Consider the following 15,672-nt stretch of genomic DNA (forward strand, 5'->3'; position numbering starts at 1 on the left):
CTCTCTCTCTCTCTCCCTCTCTCTCTTTCTCTTGATATTTCAAAGAAAATCCTGTAATCTTCAGGTGACAGAGGCCTTAGCCGCAGCCGGGCTAGAATCCTCCAATCTCATCGTTGGCATTGACTTCACCAAGAGCAACGAGTGGCTCGGTTCGTTGACTTCTGACCGACCCAAAAACCCTAAATTCCGTTGACTTTTCTCCCCCTCTGACCCAGGGAAATACTCCTTCAACGGCCAATCCCTCCACACCATCGGGGCCGTCCAAAACCCCTACGAGCAGGCCATCTCCATCATCGGACGGACGCTATCCGCCTTCGACGAGGACAATCTCATCCCTTGCTACGGCTTTGGGGACGGTGAGTCAACGCTCTCCAGTGGTCAACTCTTGAAAGTCAACTCGCTTATCGGACGGTGGAAAACGAAATGGCAGCCTCAACACACGATCAGGATGTGTTCAGCTTCTACGCTGACAACCGACCGTGCGAAGGTTTTGAAGAGATCCTGTCGCGGTATCGTGAGATCGTCCCCCGTCTCCGCCTGGCTGGTGCGTTGACCTCGTTCATCCTATCTCTCTCTCTCTCTCTCTCTCTCTCTCTCTCTTCATCTTTCTATCTCTCTCTCTTCATCTTTCAATCTCTCTCTTAATCTTTCTCTCTCTCTCTCTCTATCTCTTTATCATTCTATCTCTCTTCATCTTTCTCTCTCTTTCTCTCTTTATCATTCTATCTCTCTTCATCTTTCTATCTCTCTCTTTATATTTCTATCTCTCTCAATATCTTTCTATATATATCTCTCTCTCTCTTTATCTTTCTATATCTCTCTCTCTTTATCTTTCTATATCTCTCTCTCTTTATCTTTCTATCGCTCTCTCTTTATCTTTTTATCTCTCTCTCTTTATCTTTCTATCGCTCTCTCTTTATCTTTTTATCTCTCTCTCTTTATCTTTCTATCTCTCTCTCTTTATCTTTTTATCTATCTCTCTTTATCTTTTTATCTCTCTCTCTCTCTTTATCTTTCTATCTCTCTCTTTATCTTTTTATCTCTCTCTCTCTCTCTTTATCTTTCTATCTCTCTCTATATCTTTCTATCTCTCTTTCTTTATCTTTATCTTTCTATCTCTCTCTTTATCTTTTTATCTCTCTCTCTCTCTCTTTATCTTTCTATCTCTCTCTTTATCTTTTTATCTCTCTCTCTCTCTCTCTTTATCTTTCTATCTCCCTCTCTTTATCTTTTTATCTCTCTCTCGCTCTCTCTTTATCTTTCTATCTCCCTCTCTTTATCTTTTTATCTCTCTCTCGCTCTCTCTTTATCTTTCTATCTCCCTCTCTTTATCTCTCTATCTCTCTCTCGCTCTCTCTATCTTTATCTTTCTATCTCTCTCTCTCTTTATCTTTCTATCTCTCTTTATCTTTTTATCTCTCCCTCTCTCTTTATCTTTCTATATCTCTCTCTCTCTCTCTCTCTCTTTATCTTTATCTCTCTCTCTCTCTCTTTATCTTTCTATCTCTCTCTTTATCTTTTTATCTCTCTCTCTCTCTTTATCTTTCTATCTCTCTCTTTATCTTTTTATCTCTCTCTCTCTCTCTTTATCTTTCTATCTCCCTCTCTTTATCTCTCTCTCTCTCTCTATCTTTCTATCTCTCTCTATATCTTTCTATCTCTCTTTCTTTATCTTTATCTTTCTATCTCTCTCTTTATCTTTCTCTCTATCTCTCTCTCTCTCTTTATCTTTCTATCTCTCTCTCTTTATCTTTCTCTCTATCTCTCTCTATCTCTCTCTTTCTCTTTATCTTTCTATCTCTCTCTCTCTTTATCTTTCTCTCTATCTCTTCATCTTTCTTTCTTTCTCTCTCTTTATCTTTCTATGTCTCTCGCTTCATCTCTCTATCTCTCTCTCTCTCTCTTATCGTTCTATATCTGTTTTGATGTTGATTAGATTTGGTGTTGGATGTTCGTATCCTAACTTTTGTCTACGGCAGGTCCTACTTCCTTCGCGCCCATTATCGAGATGGCCTTGACGATCGTCAAGCGCAGCCGACATCAGTATCATGTTTTGCTGATCATCGCCGACGGGCAAGTAAGAAATGAGAACTGGTTTATTTTTGGATAGATAGATAGACAAGATATATAGATTGGTAGATAAATCGATTAATAAATCGATCGACATTTGGACATACTGATAGATTAATAGATAGGATATAATATATTGATAGATCTTTAAATATTTCGATTGGTAGATAATTCGATAGAAAGATCGATCTATGTACAAATATATTGATTGATCGATCTTTAGATAGATAGGTAGATTGATTGATTGATCGATCGATGCACAAATATATTGATATGTATATGATATATGAATATATTGATAGGTACATAGATCGTTAGATAGATAGATCGATGTACAAATATATTGATCGATAGATATGATATACGGATATATTGATAGATAGGTAGATAGATATGTCGATGTACAGACATACTGATAGATAGACAGATATGATAGACGAATGTATTGATATATAGATAGATATGAAGATAGCTCGATCGATCGATTGACCAATATACTGATAAATACACAAATATATATAATAGATATATAGATAGAGATAGATATACATAAATACAGATAGATAGATGTATGGACAGAAATAGAGATAGATAGTTGGAGATAGACAAGCATATATAGATATGACGGACTGGTGAACAGCAGACAGAGAAACAAAACGACAAAAGTCAGACAGACAGAAATATAATAGATATAAATATATGTTGTTGATAGATGGATTGATTGATTCATAAAGAGGTAGATATGATAAGTAAATATCTTGATAGATAGATATGAAAGATAAATAGATAGACATACAGACAGACAAACAGACAGCAGACAAATAAATAGATAGATGGGTAGTTTCATAGATAGATAAACACACACACACATAGATAAAAAACGATGTATAGAGAGATAGATAGAGAAATAGACTGGTAAATAAATAGAATGAAGGTACAATGAAGGAGAAGATGGTCAAAACTTGGTATCCACAGGTCACAAGGAGTGTTGACACCATGGACGGTCAACTGAGCGTCCAAGAGCAGAGCACGGTCAATGCCATAGTGCAGGCCAGGCAAGCACGCCCCCACGGAAAAACTTTGACTTTAGGGCTGACGTTTCGTTGACTTTTGGTTGACTTTTGGCAGCGGTCTCCCCCTATCCATCGTCTTGGTGGGCGTGGGGGACGGTCCCTGGGGAACGATGCGGCAGTTTGACGATAATATCCCCGCCCGGGCCTTCGACAATTTCCAGGTAAGCCCAAAAAATGAAAAAGTCAAAGGGCATTTTCGTCTTTTAGGATTTGAAGTTTGACTAAAAAATCAACGGAAATGCGATGGTGTGTGTGGTAGTTCGTCAACTTCACTGAGATCATGTCAAGGAGGATCTCGCAAGCGAAGAAAGACGCGGATTTCGCGCTCGCGGCGCTCATGGAGATTCCGAGTCAGTATAAGGCTACGGTGGAGATGGGTCTGCTGGGGTAATTTTCAGCGGTTTCTGTTTAATTTTTTAGTTTATTTTTCTTTCTGTTTATCTCTCTCTATTTGTCACCTTCTCTCCAAGTCTCCATTCTTTTGATCGTTTAACTCCGTCTTTTCATGATCTGCAGAGATATTATTCATCTTATTTCTCCGTATTTCTCGTATTCTCTTCCTGTTTTTATCTCTCTCTCTCCGATCTATGCCTGTCTGCTAGGGTAATTTTCAGCGGTTTCTGTTTAATTTTTTAGTTTATTTTTCTTTCTCATTATCTCTCTCGGAATCTCTCTATTCGTCACCTTCTCTCAAAGTCTCCATTCATTTGATCGTCTAACTTGGTCTTCTCATGATCTGCAGAGATGTAATTCATCTTATTCGTCCGTATATCTCGTATTCTCTGCCTGTTTTCATCTCTCTCTCTCTCTCTCTCTCTCTGAGAATCTATGCCTGTCTGCTGGGGTAATTTTCAGCGGTTTCTGTTTAATTTTTTAGTTTATTTTTCTTTCTCATTATCTCTCGCGGAATCTCTCTGTTTGTCACCGTCTCTCAAAATCTCCATTCTTTTGATCGTTTAACTCGGTCTTCTCATGATCTGCAGTGATGTTATTCATCTTTTTTGTCCGTATATCTCGTATTCTCTCCCTGTTTTCATCTCTCTTTCTGAGTTTATGCCTGTCTGTCCCTCTTTCTCTCGACAAAGACACACACACACCCACTCTCTTGCTATTTATGTCCTACGCTATTGCTATATCTCTCTCTTGCACCTCTTCATGGCTTCTCTCTTTCTCTGAGTTTTGTTCCTTTTCTTGCTCTCTCTCTCTGCCTTGCACCCATTCTTGCTATATCTCTCTTTCGGAGTCTTTGCCTGACGATCCCTTTCTGTTTCTCCCTTGTTTGTCTCCGTCTCTCTCTCTCTCTCTCTCTCTCTCTCTCTCTCTCTCTCTTCTCTCTCTCTTCCTATTTATTTCCAACGCGATTGATATCTCTTTCTCTCTTTCCCTTGCACCTCTTCATGACACCTCTCTTTCTCTGTGTTTTTCTCCTTTTATTGCTCTCTCTCTTGCAGCCTTCTTTCTATCTCTCTCTATTTTTACGTTTCTCTCTATGTTTTTGCCTCTCTGTCCATCTTTCTCTCTCTTTCTCTCTATCTTCCTATCTTTCTCTCGAGAAAGTGATACTTACTCTCGCTCTGTCTCTCTATTGCTACGTATGCCCTACACTGTTGATCTCTCTCTCTCTCTCTCTCTCTCTCTCTCTCTCTCCCTTGCACCTCTTCATGGTATCTCTCTTTCTCCTTGTGTTTTGCTCCCTTTCTTCTTGTCGCTCCCATTTGCACCCTTTCTTCCTGTCTCTCTTTCTTTTCCTCTCTTTTAGCTCTCTCTCTCTGAGTATTTGCCTGTCCATCCCTCTCTCTCTCTCTCTCTCTATCTCTCTTTCTTGTTGTCTCCCTATCTTTCTCTCGAGAAAGACATACTTACTCTCTCTCTCTCTCTCTCTATCTATCTATCTTGCTATTTATGTCCTACGCTGTTGATCTCTCTCTCTCTCCCTTGAACCTCTTCAGGGCATCTCCCTTTCTCTCAGTGTTTTGCTCCCTTTCTTCCTGACTCTCTCTCTCTCTCTCTCTTGCACCCTTTCTTGCTATCTCTGTCTCTCTTGCGTCTTATCAACACACACTCTCTCCCTCCAGTTTCTTGATATATACATATATATCACTTATACACTTACAGAGACTCTCTCTAGCTCCCGCACACACTCTCCCTAGTCCTCCCTGCCACCTATCTTATGTATGTATCTCTATATGTATATATAAATAGTTACTGGTATATCTATCTCTCACCTCATCTCTCTTAAACGTTTATTTTGTATAGAATATACACTGATTCCCATTTCCCAAGATGATTAAAATGCTACTTGATCTTATTCCTTGGGCTTATTTTATATTAACAAGTTCCCTTGGTCTTCAGTGGCCACAGTGGCCCATGCCCCTGCCGGGTCCCACTTCCCCCACCAATGGGTTTTGCAAGCTCCACATCATCCAGCTTCCAGCAGCGGGCCCCATCAACTGCTCTCCCTCCACCAACAGTCTCCACATGGGATACTCAGGTTAGATCTCACTCTTTAACTTAGAGATGGTCTGATCATGGGTGCTACACAGTCAGGCTGAGCATTTGCCCGGCCCACTGACTGGGTGCCTGGGCTGAGTGACTGGGCAGTTTTGATTGGTTATTAAAAAATCATGAAATAAATAAATGATCCATGGAGGTTCAGGTTGTGAGTCCAACATATATTTTGGCATTAAACGTAGTGAATTTGTTTTGTCATCAGTAGGTGCATTCCCCACAGAGCATTTCTGCCCCATAACCAGCTGGCTCGCTAACAAGGGGTTTGGGTGGTTTGAAATTCACCTACTTGGGGCAAAATTTTGCACTGCACTGCACAACCATCCCTGCTTTATCCTACAATGAGATATTATAGTTTTCTGTATTAAAATTATTTTACTTTCTGTATTCATAAAATAGAAGCCTGATCAAATTTAACATCCTATTTATAAAATAGAAAAAATTACCAAAGGTCCTTGCATTGAAAAAATAAACTGCAATGAACATTTTTTTTTCTTTTACTAGTATGAACAATGGAAATGTGCCTGGAAGGTTTCTTTTCATTCTTTAGTGGGTTATTTTGGTCGGTTTGGGATGAATAATATTACATTTTTTGCATTTTTTTGTTGTACAGCTCTGCCCCATCTGCCTTTCTTGCCAAAAGAACATGGCCTTTGGATGCGGCCACCAGGCAAGTAATTTTATAAATTGTGATTTACTTGAACACCCTTTTCAAACAAATCATCTTCCTAAATTTCCTGCGTTCTCATTATACTTTTCTACCTCACTGAACTTTAAAAGCTCAAGTGAAATGATTTCTGGGAAATTTTCATGTTCATTGAACGCAAACTCTTTCAAATTTTCTACAAATTTAAGGCTGCACCATTTTCTGTTCATAGTCTCGATAAATTTATAAAACCCTCCATCACTATATAGTATATCTCTCTCTTTCACTTGCTCTTCATCCCTAAAAATAACTCTCTCTCAACCTCTCTTCACTCTTTGTCCCTCTGTCTATACATCTCCTTCTCAATATTTTATCCATATATGTGAATATATATCTCCCTTTCATTTTATTACTTAATCTCTTTGTATGTCTATCTATGTATCATATATATCCAACTCACTGTATATATGTCTATATATTAATCTATAGTCTCTTTATCTACCTCTACATCTATCTCTCTGAAATTCTCAAAATCTCTCTCTCTCTCTCTCTCTCTCTCTAGTATACCCTGAAAAGGGTTTAAAACTCTGTGTTTAAAAAATGATTCATCAATTACTTTTTTTCTCAGACGTGCTATGATTGTGGAGAGGAGCTTTACAACTGCCCCATATGTCGTGAGGAGATACAAACAAAGATCAGGTTGTACTGAACAGTTGTTCTTTTTTGGATCTCTATCATTGGTGTGTCGAAAAGTGAGTTTTTTTAGCATGAGATCACTTAACACCTTACAGTGCTTAGAGATGATTAGATAGAAGTGGGTCATAAATAATAAAACTTAAGGATGATACAAGAACTGAAAGGGATTGAAAAAAAAAATGGTATGAAAATATCAGAACACGAAAGTAAAATATTTGAATTAAGAAAAGAATAAGATGGATGATAGTGATATGATCCCATATTCAAGCACCAAGAAAGCCAATTCTAGAGATCCTATCTTTGAAGAAATATATATAATAGTGGAAATAAATGAGACAAAACGATGGGGAAATGTCTTGGAACTTTGACATCTCTCCTCAAGCTTCTTAAGATAAAACCCATCCACCTAGGTCACTTTATGCCATTGGATAATCATCTCAAATAAGATGTAAACGCTACACGTTGCTTAGTTAGGCTCAAGTTTTTTGTCTCCGTTGCACCACAGAAATGGAAACTAATAAAATGTTAAGAAATGTTCTAGGTAAGGCATTTCCTGTTCAATATGGGCTCTTAGAGGAAAATTAACCCATTTTGGATGAAAAATCTAATTTTCCATGGAATGCTTTAATTCACTTTACCACTAAGGACCGCAGCATTTTTATTTTGGGTTTGAGACTACATATATATGTGTGCATGTGTGTGTACATATATTCCTAAAAATGTATTTTTAAAATAGAGGGCCACTTGTTTAACTGAATCCCAAAGGTTTTGACATAATCCTATTGCAAGAAAGATTATAAAATGGTTAAAAAGAAATAATAAATACATGATATATTTTCAAGAAATATGAATTTCAAGTCTCTAAACTTAAAACCGCGGGTGCCCTCGACGTGGAGGCCTCAAGGATCGCTTCGCTTGTTGTGCCCTCGGTGCGTAGGCCTCGAGGACCGCTTCGCTTGTCGACAAAGCCTCAGCATTTATCTTGCAAGTCAGAGAAAATCCAGTTCCAAAATCTCGTAGTTGATGCAAGGTTCTTGTCCAGAAAACAAGCCAACTTGCTCAAGAAGGGAAGGAAAGAAGTCAAAATGCTAGAGCGAAGTGACACTCAAGGCCTTCAGGCCGAGGGCACCTGGAGTTTCTGGTTTTAGGCAACCCCTCAACCCTTAATCTGGGTCTCGTACCGGCCTAGCATTAATTTTTGTTCAGATAGACAACTGGCAGAGGGGAGATATGAGCAGCAGGGAACGCCTAGACGACGACGCCCATATCAGTAAGTAGATCGAGAGGTTGTTCCGCCCCTTGTCCCCAAAGATGGGTAACATGTTCTCATACAATGTGTTGCTCCAACTTAAATCTATAGGGCCTAGCTGGCGAGCGATCCCAGTCCGTGGCAAAGAACAAGACAGCAAGCGAGCGTCAATCTACTGAAAACTCAAGAATCATAATCAACATTGGTGAACACAAGAACAACTCTAGGATTTATTTGCCACCTAAAAGCAATTTTATATATTGGTGATAATAATCAGCTTATGGAGCATATAGATTGTTAATTGGCTACATTTCTATATGTCATGGTTCAGCTAAGTTATTGATGCGGACCACTGATAATCTCAAATTTAGAGTTTTAACTCATCATTGGTAATTGAGATTATTCAATAAAATATATCTACCTTTACTTAGGAATATTTAGCTATTGATGAGTAAAGATTGTCTCCACTGGGAACGTTGATCAAGATTTTAATTTTCTTACCATATTGATTAATAATAAAATAAAAGATAAAGACAAGAATAGAATAAGCAATATATTGATATCAAATAAAATGTTGTAAAAGTAATAATTCATACTTAAAGTTAGTAAATAAAAGATGAAATAAAAGTAGAGTTACATGACGTGTTACAGGAATAAGGTAGAGGACATGACGGATACGATAGTGATCAAGTGTGTTAACAGTGTGACGGTAGAGCGAGAGATGAGATAATGCATACATAAGGAAGTGGAAAGGTAGTGAAAAGATGATCATAAACTCTAGCTATGATAACGACGATGTCGAGAAAGAAACAACATAAGGCAAAGACACTTACCTTAGATCTTTTCTTTCCGCTAGGACCACGGTGATTTGTGAGTGTTGATAAGCTTCCCCGCTTTTTTAATGCTTCTTCCCACACACACAAGGCACCAAGAACACACTTGATGGATCTCAAAACTCATTATCTTTCAATCATGCCACACAAGTAGGAAGAACGTTTAAGATGAACTGCATAGTTATACATGCTCTATTTATAGATCAGAAGGCATAGATGAAAAGAGGAGGGGGAGACAAAGCAGCGATGAAAATTTCAGCTAGATCAGATTTGTAGATTGTCAGATATCGCTGTTTGAAGTTGGAACAATCCTACCCCTTGATTTTATTCTCTCTCCTCATCATCGCTCTGACTCTTCCTCTTTTCTTGTTTTCGGTTAAACTGACAAATTGTTTCAAATTCTGTGTCTCCTTGTTTTCTGCGCTCGTGCTTTTCAGAGATGCCACGTGTGCCTGAAGTTGGAAAAAGACAAAATAAAATAATAAAAATATTATAATGAAATTTAATAAGGGACTAGGCCGTGGCTGATGAGGCAGCACATCACACGCGCCACTACAACAGTTTTTATCCTTTGTCATCCAATCAGCTGCTGACATGTGCATGGCATGAGTACCGTGTGTGCCATGTGTACACATGGCGCTGTGTTGTGCGGGCACGCCACCCGCCATCTGTGTTGGCTATTCCAAAGGAAAATAAAAAAGTCAGTTTTATCATTTTCTGCCTCGGCCCACACGCACATTCATTGCAAACAACTCTCCTTTTTATTCATCCACGACACCCCTATGCCTAAAAAAGCAAAAAAATGATTTGTTTGTTGAAAACCATTATGGCATCGCGATGCCAAAGTGGCGTAGCAAAATGATTGGCTGTCGCCAATCATCACCGTCAGGTATGGTTCATCGCTGTTCGATGAATCAAATTGGTTACACATGGTGACACTTAAAATAAAAATGATTTCTAAAGTCCATATTTAATAAAATAAAAGCCCACAAAATACGAATTTAATGTCAAGAAATTCCAAAATATCATATTCTAACTCATAAAATTATATTCTTTCAGAATGTTGTCACAAAAAATCAAAAAAATATATAAAACTGCCATAAATTCATAATATTATTATTAAAAATGAATTTAATCCTTATAAGATTGATAACATGTATATATAGTTGAATTAATTCATATAACATGTAAATATGGTCAGATTAGGATACTAAAAATGCATATTGTCAACCATCTAGCACCGAAGACCCTATCTCAATCAGGTCGAGGACCTAGGGGGAAGGTGAAAGACCTGGCGATCAAGTATTCGACATAGTCAATGGGCATTGGCGGTTGATGTTATCCCCGTTCGTAATTTTTTTGACACATCTTGTTTTTTGGCCATATGTGTTGGGCCAATATCTTTGTGTCTAGATTTGGGGTTGTGGACCCTAAGTATGGGAGTTCTAGCAGCCCATTAGTACCCGTGTGTAAGGGGGCACCCCTCACTAGTTAGAGAGTGATAAAAATAAAAAGAAAGATGATCTATTATATTTTATTTTAATCTTTTAAAGTCAATTAATAATGATTTTTGTCATTACGTATTTGGGCCATCCCTTGTGAAAGCCTAACCTGGTCGCTGTGCTGTCCGCGCTGCTCGAGCTGCTGCATTGCTACCCGTCGCCCCCACGCTGTTTGTGCTGCTGCTGGCAGCATCCCATTGCCATGATTCTTTACCGCTGGATGCCATCCTGCCCATGCTGTCGCTCCTCCATCGCTCATACGCTGCTCGAGCTATCGTGTCACCGTGTTGGCAAGCCACTGTGCCATATTGCCTCTGCAGTTTGCACCCGTTGTGGATTGTTTCCGTCTCACCTACCACCTTCGTGCACTGCACTACTATCACCCGCACGCCACCCTACTGTCGTGTGCACGACCAACCAGTCCGTCGCACCGCTATGCCCAGCCTTGCCGTCGTTTGTGCGGCGAGAGCGCCACAGCCTGCGTTGGTCGCGCACTCTTTGTCACCGCCAAAGAACTCCCTCCACATCTCGATGTCTCTCCTGTTGTCGCACAACCGGCACTGCTGACGTGTTGCCAACATGCCACCACCGCCTCCGCAATCATTGCACCGTCACCCTTCGACTCGTCGATTGCGCTGTCGCCCCTCGTGCCGCTGATTGGACCACCATTCTCGTGGTGCTCATAAAAATATCCATTATTGATTGTGTGTAGTCCACTCCCTAATTGATAAACTGGCTTCCCAAGCGCAGTCGCGCGCCAAGCCCAGCCTCGGATCGCTGTCAACGTGCTACCATCACATTAACATTAGCATCCACTTGCATTTCGCCCACCTAATTGACGCTGGAATGGTTGTTCGATCCTGACCTCTCGTTCTACATCAGTAATATTAACGATTAGTTTATATGGCTTTCATTGAATCAATATGAATTTTGTTTTTCTGAAGACACTCATAAGTTAATCAAGACTTTACGAATAAAATGTAGAAATTTAATACCATTCAGTTGAGAGAAAGCCAAGAGAAAACAAGTATGGATCACATCTCACACATAATTTATTCTAGCTTTTTACTCTATAGTCCCCAATAGGAACTCAAATTTTGAAATTAAATATGATGGAAATGTATATGGCAAAAAATACAATCAAACATTTGATGCAAGATAGAATATTCATTGATAAAATATATTCACATCGTGCAAGTGCAATGCGTATCATGAGGTTAAAGGATATATGTAATTATTTATGAATTATGATGAACATTTATTTTTAAATAATAAACATCCATATACATAAGATAATTGAGAAGTACATCAAAATATCTTGATAGAATATCATTTATGTACTCTCACTCATCTAACGAGTATGGAAGATAATGTAGCCATTAGTGTGGATACATAAAAGATGGAAAGTAGGTGCGCTTTAGGGAAAGAAGTAATTGAAATAATTTAAATGAATTTCTAGACGATATTATACCTACCCATCCAGATATTTAGGTTGATTCCTTTCATGGTTGGGTAAGTGGTCCTTAAGCCTTATATACTAAAGGATAGTTTTATTTGATTGTGCACATACCAATTGTTGAGGGATTCAACAATGTCTCAGATTCGAGTGTAAAAACAAGTCCACGAAGATGGCTGGGTAATCAAGATGGGTTTGCCCATCATCGGTGTAAGAGGAGACAACCAAAGGAAGGGGACAAAATGAAGTCTGTGGGCAACGTAGTGGAAACATAACTCTAATAATTTTCTAATGCATTAGTAGTACCTATTATGACCGATTAGGGGTGATAGCCAACCATACCTAAGTTGCCCAAGTAGTTTTATGCAGTGAGGGGAGTATATAACCCTTGTTAGAAAGGTTTCATGAAAGAGTTGATAAACTCTTTTTTACCTTCTAGAGAATGATGTATAACATGCCCCCACATGTTGCCATCGTGACCATAGATTGGGTTGAATTGATCCATGATTAATATTTATATATATGAGGTATAGTTAATTAATCAATTTATCCTATAAATGGTTATTAGGCTATTTGCGTTATTAAGTGGACTAGTACCTGGGACTCGAGGGTCACAAGAAAAATGTTTATTGGACAGCAGAAGGTATATTTAAGAGTATGTGTTTTATAAAAAAATTTGTAAATTACAAGTAGGAAAAAGCCCAACATGAAATCACCTCCGCAAATTTTTTTTGGTGCCCATAGATTATATCGTTTCTAAGTTCAACTAGAACGACATGGTGGTTTTTCCCAGGTCAATCATATTGCTCATGGAGTAAATATGATGATATTTGACTTGCTAAGGATTTATGGATGGATCTACATGCCAGAAACTTGTGCAGCTAGAAATGGCTCATTCAAAGAATCAAAATGATAGGACAAGGTGAATCATCTTCAGATCATTGATCATGGCCACTGAAACCCAAAAAGTATACTCACATGAATCCTTAGCAAAATTGAAAGTGAGAGTTCAAGACTTTATAAAATTGAAAGTAAAATTAAATTAAATATATAGATATATATTATTTAAAATTTTCATATGAAAAGCTTATGTCATTATATTTTATATATTTGAAACAATTAATTTGACTAAAATAAAAATAAATCGTATAAAATTTTGTAGATAAGTTTTTAGAACTCAAATTTTCTTAATTTTTACATATATAGTTTGTATGCAAGATCATACATGAAAAGTCACAAAAATGAAAGCATGAATAATCAATCAAGAAATCAACTCAGATTATTAAAATTCATATGGACATATTTAAAAGGGTTGAGTGAAAGGGAGAGTTATCAGAAAACAATAAATTAAGCATGGGTTATAATACTATAAAGTGAGTTTATGGATTTTAAAATGAAAGCTAGGACATTAATTTTGAATTATCAGATTATTATTTTATTGAATGTTGAAGATAGGCTTTATTGTGTATGATATTTAACAGCGTGATTAAACTTTGGTCTACATATTAAAAGCTTTTTTAATGAGAAAATCATGGTGGAGGGTATGATTTAAAGATGAAATCAAATTTAGGGTGTTAATTTGTTGATGATATTTGAGTTAATCAATAAAATTCTAAAGCTTTACTCATAAAATAATTTTACTATTTGGCGATGAGCAAAGGTCATCTCCACATGGAATGGATATTAGGGTTTAAATACTCTTTAAATAATTATTCAAGAGGGATGAAATGAGATACGTATAAATAGGGGATTGTGATGTAATGAATCTAAGGTGGTAAGAGGGTGATAGTTATTATTTTATAAGGATGATGTGAATATTTATATGACAAATACGTAGGAGGACATGGATAGATCAATTGGAAATGAGAGTGTGAGATAGATGAAAATGCAAAGTGATGATGGACCTAGACGACGAATAAGAAGATAGAATGATGAAATGGGTGAATGGATGTGAGTGGATATGGATGGATGATGGTGAATTAGAATGGTGCAACAAAAAGGATAATGATCTAACTGATGGATGTGATGGAATCATGGGTGGGTGGTTGTGATATGGAGAAGATGATGATGGACTAGATGTTTTAGGGTTTATATTAGACAAAATTGACAAGGTTGATATCAAGATTGGATATGGCTGTAGTTGGGTTAGAGGACGGAAGATGGCAATTAGAATGAGATGATGATGATGAAAATGAGGATCTATATCTTAGGGATGTCAAGGAGAGAAACCAATGTATGGCAAGAGACAAACCTTAGATCCCTATGTTTTGATGGGACCTAGACACTTTTCTGATGCAGATCACCCTCTTGATGTAACACGACTCGACGGTTTATGATAAATAAACTTAACGCTCTATGATAAATAAATGATGCAAATTTTTAAAATGACGAGGAGCATTTGTTGGAATCGGTAGGCTCCCAATGACCCACGGAACGAGTCGAACACTAACGAAGGTGGGGTGAGCAATCACTGCCTGTAGATGTTCCAACCTCCATCTGTGCGATACTAATCCGACACCAAGAACATAGAAAATGCAACTTCCAATGACAAGGCGGCTAATTTATGATATTCTCTCCGACAGAATAACAACGATGAAATAGGCACTGAAACAGGTAATTTAGGGTGAAAATAGAGGGGAGTTGAAGGATAGAGGTAACCTGAGCGGTTGTCCTGGTCGTAGACAGATCTTGATTCCTAAGAAGAAGATGTAGATATTCCTTCGACGGATCTGAGCAGTTGGCCTGGTTGTAGACAGAGCTTGAGTCCCAAGAAGAAGAAATATATTCTCCCCCGAAGGATCTGTGATAGGGATGTGCGTATCCAAGTGTCGACCAGGGGTGAGCGTCGATCGAGCAATCAGTGGAGGGCAGGGTTCATGCATGCACAAATCCGGACACATGATACAGAATGGTCGGATGGCCTCTGTCGACTATATCGTTCAGCAGCAGGTCCCACAGAGAGGAAGAGAAATCTAAGGGTGGTAAGATCGTCTGCCTGCGTAGTGATGAATCTTTTCAGTGTCGGTCACCGAGATTAGTTTGCCATTACGATTTCATCAACCCAAATAGGAACCGACGGGGGCGAGAAAGGATTCCGTTGGCTGATGTGAGTCCGTGGGAAGTGCAGTGCGAATATGGTCGTTCGGGGATGTAACTGCAGAAGTAGAAGGGGGCCAATGGCAAGTGTGGCCAGGGATGACTTCGTGATTAAGTGGTTGATGTTTACTAGGCAGGTTACGACTCTGGCTATGGAAAATTGCAGTCGTGCTCTCAAATCACGATGAAGAACTCTGTTGTTGCTAACAGATACAACAATGACGACATCGGCGGCAGCGTCCAACATTTTTTTTTGGCACGGTAAGAGACTTCATCACAGTTGAACTCTGTGGAGGAGGAAGGAACTTCCAACGTGAAAGAACAACATGAAATTTCCCAATTGCAAATCAAGGAAGTCCGGTGATATCTGCCAACGTCAATCCTAGATGACAAATGTGGTAGCCTCCATGGGGGAGGAAGGAACTCCATGTGAACAAGAAACTGTTTCCAATTCCAAATCAAGAAGTTCCATTTCCATTAAGGTAGGCCTCCCCTTAAAGTAGGGGTGGTTGCCCTAATGGGCCCATTATGGGAATTGTCCAA

At 38.6% G+C, this 15,672-nt stretch overlaps 1 protein-coding gene across 1 annotated transcript in view; it reads left to right on the top strand.

Annotated features, from left to right (window-relative positions):
* LOC144704797 (E3 ubiquitin-protein ligase RGLG2-like) overlaps window positions 1-7,065 on the top strand; it is a 9,275-nt gene extending 2,210 nt beyond the window's left edge. The window contains exons 2-11 of the mRNA XM_078577324.1: window positions 65-149; window positions 216-356; window positions 431-544; window positions 1,980-2,077; window positions 3,046-3,125; window positions 3,199-3,304; window positions 3,403-3,530; window positions 5,496-5,634; window positions 6,265-6,321; window positions 6,926-7,065. Of these exons, the coding sequence (XP_078433450.1) occupies window positions 65-149; window positions 216-356; window positions 431-544; window positions 1,980-2,077; window positions 3,046-3,125; window positions 3,199-3,304; window positions 3,403-3,530; window positions 5,496-5,634; window positions 6,265-6,321; window positions 6,926-7,006 (1,029 nt within the window). The 3' untranslated portion in view covers window positions 7,007-7,065. The remainder of the gene's footprint in view (window positions 1-64; window positions 150-215; window positions 357-430; window positions 545-1,979; window positions 2,078-3,045; window positions 3,126-3,198; window positions 3,305-3,402; window positions 3,531-5,495; window positions 5,635-6,264; window positions 6,322-6,925) is intronic.
* The last annotated feature ends 8,607 nt before the right edge of the window (window positions 7,066-15,672 follow it).

This window comes from Wolffia australiana, chromosome 6, assembly GCF_029677425.1.
Source record: "Wolffia australiana isolate 7733 chromosome 6, ASM2967742v1".
Classification (NCBI taxonomy): domain Eukaryota; kingdom Viridiplantae; phylum Streptophyta; class Magnoliopsida; order Alismatales; family Araceae; genus Wolffia; species Wolffia australiana.